Here is a 12,336-nt window from a genome sequence, read left to right as displayed (position 1 = left end):
TGATTGCAAGAGGAAAGATTTACAGCATACCACCTCATCTGTGAAACATGGTGGAGGGGTGCTGTGGTTTGGACATGGTATTGGTTTTGTCCATGTCTTGTGGCAACCTGCATCCACAAACAATTAAATAAAAGTATTTCCTAGCTTCCAGAGAAGCCTGCCGCTTCTTGACAAACCCCTCTGCTTTGCCAATATAATTAATTTCCCCTCGCTGCCAAACTAGAAATGGGCTGCTGTACACAGCACTGGGACTGTGCTGCAATGTGCAGCAATGGGAGAAACAAGCAGGGAGTTAGTCAGCAAGTGTAGTGCATAGTTATCTTGTCTGTGCCATGCACATTTATCTGTCTCTTGCCCCGTTGTGTCCTTGTCTCCTGTTGCTCTGTGAGTGGATTAGCAGATCAGTGTTGAATGGGATGAACAAGGTACTTGTTTAATTATAGTTTATCTAGTTTCATCCACCGATAGAGGGATATTAAGGTTGTCTGTGATGGTCACAACTTATGTTTTTGAGATCTGTCCTCTTCACAATGTTGACATAACATGAGACGTGTTCCTCTGTTTGTCCTCAGGCTGCTAAACTTCCAATGTCTATCATCATAGTTGGAGTCGGCCAAGCTGAGTTTGACGGTGAGATTCAATACCCTAAAGCCCGCTACAGACATAAAGATAATCTGGCCGATTTTGGCCCAATTTTCCCACTTCCGACCAAGGACAGCAAACGCCCGATTATCGGATGGCTCTAAAGATTATCCTACAAGATTATCCTGTGGTGTGAGGTGTGTTAAGAGTCCATTTCTCCCGACAATCTGCTCGGAAAATGGTCGGGGCCGACAATCGTAAATATTAAACGTGTTCAATATTTACGACCAAAAATCCTCATGTGTGTGGGCGAAATTGACAACTAGGGAAAATCGGGCCAAAATCGGCCACATTATCTTTATGTGTGTACCAGGCTTAAGTCTCATACAGAGTGTGTGTAGAAGAAATGACTTACCTTGTCCAATGTCGTGGTGATTTGAAGATTTGAACATCTTATGTCAGTAGCCAAGACTACTTGTATGGGGGTAAACACATGCTTCTTGTTTATATATTTTTAAAAACATATCCAGTGTTCTGTTTCAAGACTTCATCTTGCACAGGCATTAAATGCAAATAATGTAGCACAATTTGGGAAGAGGTCATATGGGTCAGTTTCAGTGTGAGTGATATTGTTTAATTGGCAAGTTTGGTGGAAATCCCAAGTTAATTAGAGGATGTCAATCAGCAAGGTTTGGGACCAAGATCACAGCTGTTGCATACAATTAGAATATTTCAGCATATGGTTCCAACTTTGATGCCCGCTAATTGTGGTGTGCTTTTCATGGCTAGTGTTGGTTTGGCTTTGCTTATTTAATTATAAAATGATGTTTAAAATGCACTAATAAATATAAAAGCTAGTTATAATTATTTGGGAACCATAACCCACCATGATAAACTCTTGAAAAACTCTTGTCTTTGGCAGCCATGGTGGAGTTGGATGGTGATGACATCAGGATCTCCTCACGAGGGAAGCTGGCAGAGAGAGACATTGTTCAAGTAAGAGTTGCTCTCTATTATTCCACTATGGGTCACAGCAGTAAGGAAAATACTGATGATCACTTGTGGGATAAGATTATTTTCTTATTCTCTGAGCCATAGTGACCATGATATTACTTCCTTACAATATAATCGGAATCAGAATCAGAATTGCTTTTATTACATCCAATGTACAGGTACACAAGTAATTCTTAGGCTTCGGTTCTTCGATGTTGGCATTTTAGCATGATATAAAACCAACAATAATAGAATAAAGTAAAGTAAGTAATAATAAAGTACAATAAGGTAATAAAGTCATAAAGTGATAGTAGTCGTACTACAGCGGGACCATCTTACTGCAGTAGAAACAGTAGTGCAAAATGGTTACAAATGATGAAATGCAATATCATACAATATGCAGTATAATAGATATGATACAGTACAGGAAGTCAAGTAGTAGACAGGTAGTGTTCAAGTAATCAGGTAGTCTGTATGTACCGTATTTTCCGGACTATAAGTCGCGGTTTTTTTCATACTTTGGCTGGTCCTGCGACTTATAGTCAGGTGCGACTTATATATCAATAATTCATAATCTCTGACTGACATGAACTGACATACGGTAATCTCTGACTGACATGAACCAAGGAGTAAATCCGCTAGCGCCTCATACACGATAGAATAGCCATTATACTTGACAATGTGGACATTAAACACGACAATGTGGACATTAAACATGATGTTATGGACCTTATACACAATGTTATGGACGTTAGAAACGATATTAAAGTCATTTATTCCTTCCAGAGGCTGTTTAACGTTGCAATGTTGTACCCGCGAGTAGCATTTTGCTACTTCCGGTAGCGCTTCATACGCGATAGAATAGCCATTATACTCGACAATGTGGACATTAAACACGACAATGTGGACATTAAACATGATGTTATGGACCTTATACACAATGTTATGGACGTTAGAAACGATATTAAAGTCATTTATTCCTTCCAGAGGCTGTTTAACGTTGCAATGTTGTACCCGCGAGTAGCATTTTGCTACTTCCGGTAGCGCTTCATACGCGATAGAATAGCCATTATACTCGACAATGTGGACATTAAACACGACAATGTGGACATTAAACATGATGTTATGGACCTTATACACAATGTTATGGACGTTAGAAACGATATTAAAGTCATTTATTCCTTCCAGAGGCTGTTTAACGTTGCAATGTTGTACCCGCGAGTAGCATTTTGCTACTTCCGGTAGCGCTTCATACGCGATAGAATAGCCATTATACTCGACAATGTGGACATTAAACACGACAATGTGGACATTAAACATGATGTTATGGACCTTATACACAATGTTATGGACGTTAGAAACGATATTAAAGTCATTTATTACCTTTTAGAGGCTGTTCAAAGTTTTATTTTTCCTCCGCGACGCCATGTTGTTAGCCCCGCGCTAGCTAGCGGACTTTACACTCGATAATACAAGTATTCCTTAACCTTTCAGAAGAAGTTTCAACGTGAATTATGTCCTTCCTGGGCTTACAAATCCTCTCATGTCTCTTCACAGTGCCAGACTAGAGTCAAGCTCAACAGGGTCTTCTTTCCCCGCTGATTCCGCCAAGCCCGTTCCCTTGAACCATGCGACTTATAGTCCAGTGCGACTTATATGTGGTTTTTTCCTCTTCATGGCCCATTTTTGGCCTGCTGCGACTTATACTCGGGTGCGACTTATAGTCCGGAAAATACGGTAGTCATATAATATACTGTATATTATTTTTGCAGTAAGGATGATTTGGAGTAGACAGTCTTTTGTTTTCTTTCAGTGCGTTTCCCCAGGAGCCTGATTGCTTGAGGGAAATAGCTGTTTGACATCCTCTGGGTTTCAGCCCCGAGGCTACGGTACCATTTCCCCAATGGCAGAAGCTCGAACAGTTTCTGATTGGGGTGGCTGGGGTCCTTGATAATCCTGAGGGCCTTTCTGACACTGTCGGTCACTGTAGGTGTCCTGGATGGAGGGAAGCGCTGTTGTGTAATAATGTTCTCTGTATTCTTCAAGAGGAGACACATTATGTTTTGTAATTGTAATATTTGTGAGTAAATAGCTTCCTAACATGAGCTCCCCAACTCTCTGTTCCCTTAGTTTGTCCCATTCAGAGACTACATGGACCGCACAGGCAACCACGTGCTGAGCATGGCCCGGCTGGCCAAGGATGTGCTGGCTGAGATCCCCGACCAGCTCATCTCCTCCATGAAGACCCGGGGCATCAAACCCTGCCCCCTCCCACCAGCCTATACACATCAAGACCCCACTCAGACCACCCCCATCTGAGCCCATTGGGATGTGGGAGAGATAGGTCGAGGGGGGGAGGCGGTGACTGGGGCCTGGAACCCCCCTACCCCAACCAATCCACCCCACCCGACCCCCCCAACCACTGGTGAAAAATGGAAACGCTTCAAGGCACCTTCGTAAATATTAATTTGGTTGCCATGCTAAACAAATTGATATAAGACTCCATTTTGTTTGGAGCTAGACAGCTTTGGGGGGGGAAAGCTAAAGAGTTTTCCTTTTTGAATTTTCGTCTGATGGAAGGGCTGAGGAGAGGAGAGGAGAGGAAAGGAGATGAGCAGTAGAGGGATGTTAGGTGTTCACTGTCAAAGCTGTCAAAGTGGTGATTTAATGGATAGCATACCCTTAGACAGGGTGTTTGAAGACATTAATATATTAGAATGTGCCAGTCAGTATCATGTTTGTGGATATGATACCTTTTGAAGTGGTGTGCCGTATGTTGGAATAGGGAATCATCTGTATGCTGATTTATTTATTGTACAAACTATTTATTCATATTGGGGATCCAAGTCCTATTTTTCCACATGGTTTTCCATCCTATTTGCTGTCATTTATATACAGTAATAGACATTTTTACTTTCAAGGGTAATAGAAAAGCATGTACGTATAAGACTTATCCAACATTTGTTTAGGAATAATTGTCATTGATCAAGAATACATTGACATTTGTAAATGTAGCAGTTATGTAAAAAGACCAGCTGTAAGTAGTTTACTTTCACCTTGATTTACTGTACCAGCACCCAGTAATTTTCCAATACGGTACATATGGAAATAATGCACTAATGACAGTCCAAATATGAAGCACAAACATCATACATGAATAAGCTGAAATGTATCATTATATACCAACAACCAACAGCAACCACAACAAAGATAACGGAAAGGAGTATGCAATCATTCTTTGCATAGGATTGCAAAGTTAAATGTCTTCCAGTTCTAGAGCATCATTGATATCAATGTATCTGAAATCTAAATCTAGATCTACTCTATGTCTAAAATCCATTTTCCTTTCAACATTATTGTTTCTACATACATATAAACTCTGAAACATTATTTTGGTCGATTATTCCTCCCCTTTAATAATACCAATTGGTATTGTATTTTATATCGTTGGAAATCCTGATTAGTCACCTTTACAACGAGGTTCAACTTGTAAGGATCATGCATTCGTGGAATGAGCAACACAGCTAAACGTGTGGTTAGTGGCCCAAAAAAAGGTGCCAAAATCCGCTGCAATATTCTTCTATTCGTATTCACTCTCGTTTTAGTTGCTTGTTGGATTGGGTGATTGCACTCTCCCACAGTAATAAGGAAAAAACAACACATATTGGCCATTTTTACACTTTATTCATTTTACACTGTAGGATGGAAATAGGTCCCAGATTCTGCCACTGGTTCCAGAATAATCACACACCTGTGACTGGCATACACCTGCCAGCACTTGAAGCTCAAAACGATAGTGAATACCAACAGAATTCTGGGGAATGGGGATTTTGGCAATTGTTTTTGGGCCGCTTCCCACACGGTTAGCTGTGTTGCTCATTCCACGAATGCATGCACGATCCTTACAAGTTGTACCTCGTTGTAAAGGTGACTAATCAGGCTTTCCAACAATATAAAATACAATAACAATTGGTATTATTAAAGGGGAGGAATAATCAACCGAAATAACGTTTCCGAACTTTTCTTGAGGAGTTTAGTTGCATAATCAGTTTGAGTCTTCAAAGTCCTCCATACAGTACAGAGAACTTTGTCATATCTTGTATAACAGTTTTGGTATATACAGTAGAGTATGTGATCCTTTCTATTATATTTTTTGCGGTTGGTGTTGATTATTGATTATTTATGGTTCTTCTTTAATGCTCGCTCACATCATAATTTACATTAAATAAACTGGGTGGTAACGCACACAAAATGTGTTGATAAAACATATTTTACAAAGTTTGATGTCAACTACAGCACATCCATTAACCTGGGTAGATTTCTCCCCAGGAGAACATTGAACAATCAAATGAACTTGCGGCACAGCATAGAATAATTGGATAAGTACTCTATGCCTGTTAACCTTTGCTTTTTGAGATTGTTTTTATTAATTGTGTTTCTAGGTAATTCAAGGGAATCGATAAGTACAGTGATTGCACAAAGAGCAGTTGATATTACCCATTCACTTGCTGTGTTACGGTTGGCTACCCTGTTCTGTGATAAGCAGGCAGGCTTTGTTAACTCAGTGTTTTTATATGGTTGAAAATGATACCTCTCCATACTGTTCATTTGACTTAACTAGTGTACAAGAGGCCCAGTTTTCTGCAATTCGTTTAGACACCTGCAAACTTGCTGGCAGCATGCAAGGGATGTATTCTGCCATGTTAGAATTTTTGCTGTATTGGCATCATCTTATTGCAGTTATTGTTTCCTAAACACACAGCAGACCGGCCCAGGCTAACTCTTCAGGCTGGCTGTATTCACATAGTGACAAACACCAGATGGACACCATCTGTCCATAGAATTGATTGAAGTATTTTTCTACAGTAAAAGTGTTTATTGTGTCTTTTGTTGAAAGTTGTTATAACTGCCAATGCAGTCCCATACAGCCTAATTGAATCCTAATTATTTCCAATAAGGTTAGTAAATAGCAAAAAGCGGATATCTTTATCCAAATGTGCCTGTAATTTACCTTTTTGCATATCCAAATTGAATTACCCTTTTTTTCTTTTGTTAGCACTTCTCACTTGTATGATTGAACACATTTGATTCATAATGTCTGAAATGTTAGACTGCTTCAAATGTACAGTTAACAGCTAACTGAACAGAAATATGGATTACTGTGACTACAGCAGATCCCATATGTTCCTACTGTACAAGTGTGCTACTTTTGTATTAATTAAGAACAAAGCTCCACAAATCTATTTTACAAATGTAGTGGCAGTAATGACCTTGTTATACAATTTTAACAAAAAAGTCAACAGGTGTTTACAATTTAAACTGAAGCTATATGCATTGCCTTGAGGCATGAGTGAATATTCATAGGAAGGAGGTTAATATTTTCTGCTGGTTTTTTGTTTGTTTTTGAATCGGTTCATTCTTGAGCATAGATATTTTTCCATTTAGTCTATATGAGTTTGTGATAATAAAATAACTCATTTTATTGAGTCATTGAATTACTCCAAAGTACATTGATTGGTTTGAAAGAGCTATGTTGTAGTTGAGGACTGTGATATTCTGCTGTTTTATTATCTCAGATTCTGTTATGATATTATGTGTTTGGTAAAAGACCTGTTAGGAAACACATTCAAAATCATTCTGGTGTTGGTCCAATAGTCTCCCAAAAATTAGCATACTGTATGGGCCACACATTCTGCTTCTAAGGAAATATGTGTATCAATTTCCCATTAGAATTAAGTAAATATAACCTTTTGTACTTTATCAAGTAAATAGTTTCAATGACAGTATCATAATTCTGACAGTTCTGTTGCTTTGATGAAATTGTAACCTAAAAGGCCTGCAGCCTTGCCCTTATCCACTACCTATTATTCTTGCAGTACAGTAGCCTTCAGTATATGGATGGAAAAGTGCTGTATTGGAGACATAAGACTAACTGTGTACTGTACATAAGCCCCATATAAAGAGTGGACTTTGTATCCAGTGCCAAAATATAATTTTCAGCTGAACTTAGCTATACGATGTGCATGTTTGTGCCAAAATGGCTGCAGGTTGAGTGATCTCTCCACATGTCACCTGACTTGTGTCCTGTGATAGACATTTGTTACGTGATTCATTTGTTGCTTAGGATGATATTTAGAAACAGCCGTCACCCAGCATGTTTCACCTCTGTTATTCTTTCATTTTCTTCCATGATATTTTGGGTTCTGCTTGTCACTATTCATATTTTAACCCAGATTGTTTACGTACCTCTCTTGGTCTCCAATTTGCATGCAGAATAATTTCCAAACCAGACGTTGGACATGAATGTCGTCGTACTGTGGTTTGTGAGATGCTTTGTAAAGGACTGCCTTAATTGATGATTAATAAAACAATGACAACTTTTGCAGGATGTAAGAAGAGTTTTATTTTGATGACACGTTAGCTTCAATTGTCATTTGAGAAGAGAAGACCATACTTTAAAAGAACAAAATGTAACGTACTGTAGGCCTACATGGAATCTTACAGTGAGCGGGCATTGTCTGGCCCCATGGCCTCGCCAAGACAAAACCAGTCATATCTAACATAGATATCCCACGGTCATGAAATCTTCAGGCTTCCATTTGAGGCGTCTTCTATAGACAGATTGATTTGTAGTTTCATTAGTTGCATCCTGCTGGGAGCTCCTTGTCCAATCAGTGAACTGCTCTGTGTCCCCTCAGAGTGTTGCTTCAGAATTGTGTGTGTGTGTGTGTGTGTGTGTGTGTGTGTGTGTGTGGGAGGGGGGGGGGGGGGGGTGGAGCTATGAATTACCAGATGGAGCAGCTGGAGCTATGAATTACCAGCCAAAGGAGCCAGAGCCATCAGGATGAACAAAAACACAGGCCATGAAAAACAATGAGCAGCTACTTATGACAAGTGCCATAATGCAGCAATGTGAAAAATATTTTCAAAGCATACTGGATGTCATTTTGCTTGAGGTAGTTACCTTTGTTTATGGTAGTTACCTTTGTGTTTAGCCGTCACCCAGCATGTCACCGCTCAGCAAGCACTGCCTTCAAAGCAGGCGACACCGAGGCCTACAACTCAGCCAGGACTAGTCTGAAGAGGTGCATCAACGAGGCCAAGCTCAATCCCAAGCTGCAGATCGAGGAGCACTTCCAGAGGACCTCAGACCCCCATCGTATGTGGCAAGGCATCCAGTCCATCACTGACTACAAACCCCAAAACACAGCCCCCACCAGCACTGCGTTCCCACCCGACGAGCTAAACCACTTCTACGTTCGCTTCGACCGGGACAACAAAGAAACAGCCACCAAAACGCTCCAAGATGATCAGCCACTCAAATAATTCTGTTGATTTACTGTATGTCTGTCACTAATGCTAACTAGCTAACAATGAATTGTGTCGATTATTTGTTGACCGTGCGGTTCAGTACATTGAGTTTGGAAGAGAAGTTGGAGATACAATGTTTAGGGTCACACAGGCCAGAAGACTTGGTTCTGCTTCAGGCTGGGGATAAAGTGACAGATAAGTTCAAACACGAATGGTTTGACAAAAAGAGGTGGCTAACTGCTAGCACCTTGAAACAGGTGCTGTTCTGTTTCCCATGCACGCTTTTTGATGGAGACTCTGTTTGGGGATCGGGCAGCTCCGTTAATTGATTCCGTTAGTTAGCCTAGCCTAAATGTTAACGTGGCTTTTGTAGTGTGTTATAGCCTCGGCTCTGATGGTGTTTATTTGTTTATTTATTTAAAGAAATACAATTGATAAAACTTGATAAAACGTTCCTACAAGTTAACAATGTGCCGCATGCTTGTATTTTGATAAAGTATGGAAGTTGTTGAAGACAGGTGTCTGTCTCACTTTTTAACCTGAACCTCAATGTAGCATTCTGTATCCTGAGCGCTGAAGCGTATGAAGTGTATTTAAAGGCCCATATCCGCCCCAACTTCCCCTCTAAAGTCCTGCCTTGAATGAAACTAATTGGCTACAGGTGGTACCTGTTACATTAGCATACAGCTTGTACATATAACCCCTCCCCCCTTTCAACTCTATGTGGTCCACTCCAATCGTGAGGGAAAACAATTTTTCAATTGGAGAAAATCTTCCTGCGCTTGGCTGAACGTGTGACTAGCTATGAAAAGACAGAGACAGACAGCTCTCAACTTTGAGAAGATGTCTAAAAAGTCAAAACCACCCGATGGACAGAAACAGGTAGCTTGCTGGATGTATGTCATGTCAAACCTACAGCCACATCTGGTGCGCTGTGCAAGCTAGCTAACTAAAGTCTAACATAGCTGTTTAGATTTGTAACAGTTAGCTGGCTGGCCTAGCCCATGAGAAGCTAGCTAGTATTGTGCTGGATTGATGTCGCAGTCACCTTAAAGTATACGTATTTAGTGATCCATAATTTGCTAATCTTGAAACAGTTGAGGTTAAATGTTGTTTTCCCTTTAGGACTCAGTCAGTGTCAGGGATCCTCAAGCAAGCAGTGCCATGGACATAGGGAGTAAGCCATACCAGCCGGATCCAAAATTCATAGCAGTAGGGAGTCAGGTGAGGTTGTCTAAAAATGATAGTGTGATTAAACATGCTTTTAAACATACAGCATTTTTGCAGTGGTCACTGGTCACACACTATTCATTTTCATTAGACAAATATAATTCCCTGCACACGCAGTTTTCTTCAATTGCTCTGGTCCCTACCAATGTTGTGACCAAACCTACTCTCTTGATCAGACCAAAATACCAGCCCCATTCTCTCAGGGGCAGACAGCAGGTTCCCTGTCACTTCCTGTCATATGCAGAAATCACTCTCTATTGGACCATTGACCATTATTGACCAAATGACCAGCTCGAGCTCTATATTGATTATTGGCACACAAGAACATGCTTATGTTTGCATTCTCTTGTGAACCCACTGTCTACACCTGACACATGATTACATTTACAACATGATTAGAATGCTTACACAGCAATCAGGTAACGCTAATCAGATAAAGGACACAATGAAGGACACTAGTACTCCTGTTTGTCCCCTAATAAGCTACAGGGGACATTATGCTGTGATCATTTGCTCATAGGAACACTAAGACAGTTCACTCCATGTTTCAGAGGAGTACTTGAATGCCAAAAGTATGAGGACACAATTATGCTCTGGGGCTGTGTTTTCTTGGGTGGGCTAGGCCCCTTAGTTCCAGTGAAGGGAAATCTTAATACTACAGCATACAATGAGATTCTGCCTATCACCTCAAAACAATTCTGAAGAAACATCTGTCTTATCTCTGAAGTCAGATGACTTGGTCGGAGGAGGGACTGTAGTGCCAGGTTGGGTGGGATCTTCTCCTGCTGAGATGGGCAGTTTCTGGACACTATATCTCACCATCACCATCATTACATGATCTTTTGCACTCGTAAAAAACATAAACCCAAGGCTGGCGGTCATAAAACTGTAACCACTAGATCCCTTAAATCCTATTCTAGTGAGGCCTTAAACCATAAACTGGAGAATCAAGACTGGTTAGATGAACTAAAATGCACACAGGTTGAAGAGGCATGGCTAGGTTTCAAAACCAAATTCCTAAATATTATTGACAGTATAGCCCCCATGAGAACCACCAGGGTTAAAGCCCGATCGGAACCATGGATGAATTCGGACATTCTAAATGCTATGAAAGTCAGAGACCTAAAATGCTCTGAAGTTCAAAAATGCAAATCTAAATTAGTGAAACACTTAAACAAAGATCACAAAACCCACTTTGAGAAAATTAAAAAACAATGCAACAAACTATGCAATCAGGTAATTACCATGACCAAATCTGCTAAGAAAGAATACCTCGATAACAAAATCGAAGAAAACTTAAACAAACCACGTGACCTTTGGAAGCTACTTAATAGCCAACTAGGTTGCAGTCAAAAACTCAAAACCAGGTCTACAAACATCAGCATAAAATCTGGAGATTCTCTCCTTACAGACAAGCTGGATGTGGCTAAGTGCTTAAACACTTTCTTTACAACCATAGCCACTAAATTAGTTAACAATCTACCACCCCACTCAGGGCGTTATGGTGTAGAGCACATCCGTGCGTTCTACAATAAACTGGGTGTACGCAAAGATGATTTTAAACTCTCCATGGTGTCAAACGATGAGGTGTTTAAAAAGCTGGGCGCTCTACACTCAGAAAAGGCCATGGGCCATGACAATATTCCAGCCAGATTTCTAAAAGACTCAGCTGCCTCCATTACCCCAATCATCACCCACATAATAAACCTCTCCATCAAACAGGGACACGTCCCCCATGACTTTAAAATAGCAAGGGTAACCCCACTGTATAAAAAAGGAAGCAAATTAGACCCAGGCAACTACCGACCTGTTTCTATTCTTAATTCCATCTCGAAACTTATGGAAAAAATAGTTTATGAACAGGTTGATAGGTACCTTACCGAAAAAAATCTGATGTATGAATTTCAATCAGGATTCAGAACATCCCATTCCACTGACACATGCCTTCTCTATTTGAACGACCACATCAACCATGAGGTGGACTCGGGCAAGTACTGCGGCATGGTCATGCTGGACCTCCAGAAGGCCTTCGACACAGTAGATCACCACATATTGTTAGATAAACTGAAAGCAATTGGGTTCGATAGAACATCGGTGAGCTGGATGCAATCCTACTTAGAGGGGAGGGAACAGGTGGTTAGTGTGAACGGAACACTGTCCCCCCCCCTCCCAGTGACCTGCGGCGTTCCACAAGGAAGCATATTGGGAACTTTACTGTTC

The 12,336-nt window shown here is 40.6% G+C and overlaps 1 protein-coding gene across 1 annotated transcript in view; it reads left to right on the top strand.

Annotated features, from left to right (window-relative positions):
* The window catches only part of cpne5a (copine Va), a gene marked incomplete at both ends in the record, with an annotated part of 88,358 nt that extends 84,464 nt beyond the window's left edge, over positions 1-3,894 (top strand). The window contains 3 exons of the mRNA XM_080533912.1: positions 573-630; positions 1,505-1,578; positions 3,706-3,894. Of these exons, the coding sequence (XP_080390038.1) occupies positions 573-630; positions 1,505-1,578; positions 3,706-3,894 (321 nt within the window). The remainder of the gene's footprint in view (positions 1-572; positions 631-1,504; positions 1,579-3,705) is intronic.
* Between the last annotated feature and the right edge of the window lie 8,442 nt (positions 3,895-12,336).

Source organism: Nansenia antarctica, assembly GCF_963989245.1.
Source record: "Nansenia antarctica genome assembly, chromosome: 6".
Classification (NCBI taxonomy): Eukaryota; Metazoa; Chordata; class Actinopteri; order Argentiniformes; family Microstomatidae; genus Nansenia; species Nansenia antarctica.
The sequence above is the reverse complement of the archived record's forward strand: the minus strand, read 5'-3'. Positions and strand labels throughout refer to the sequence as shown.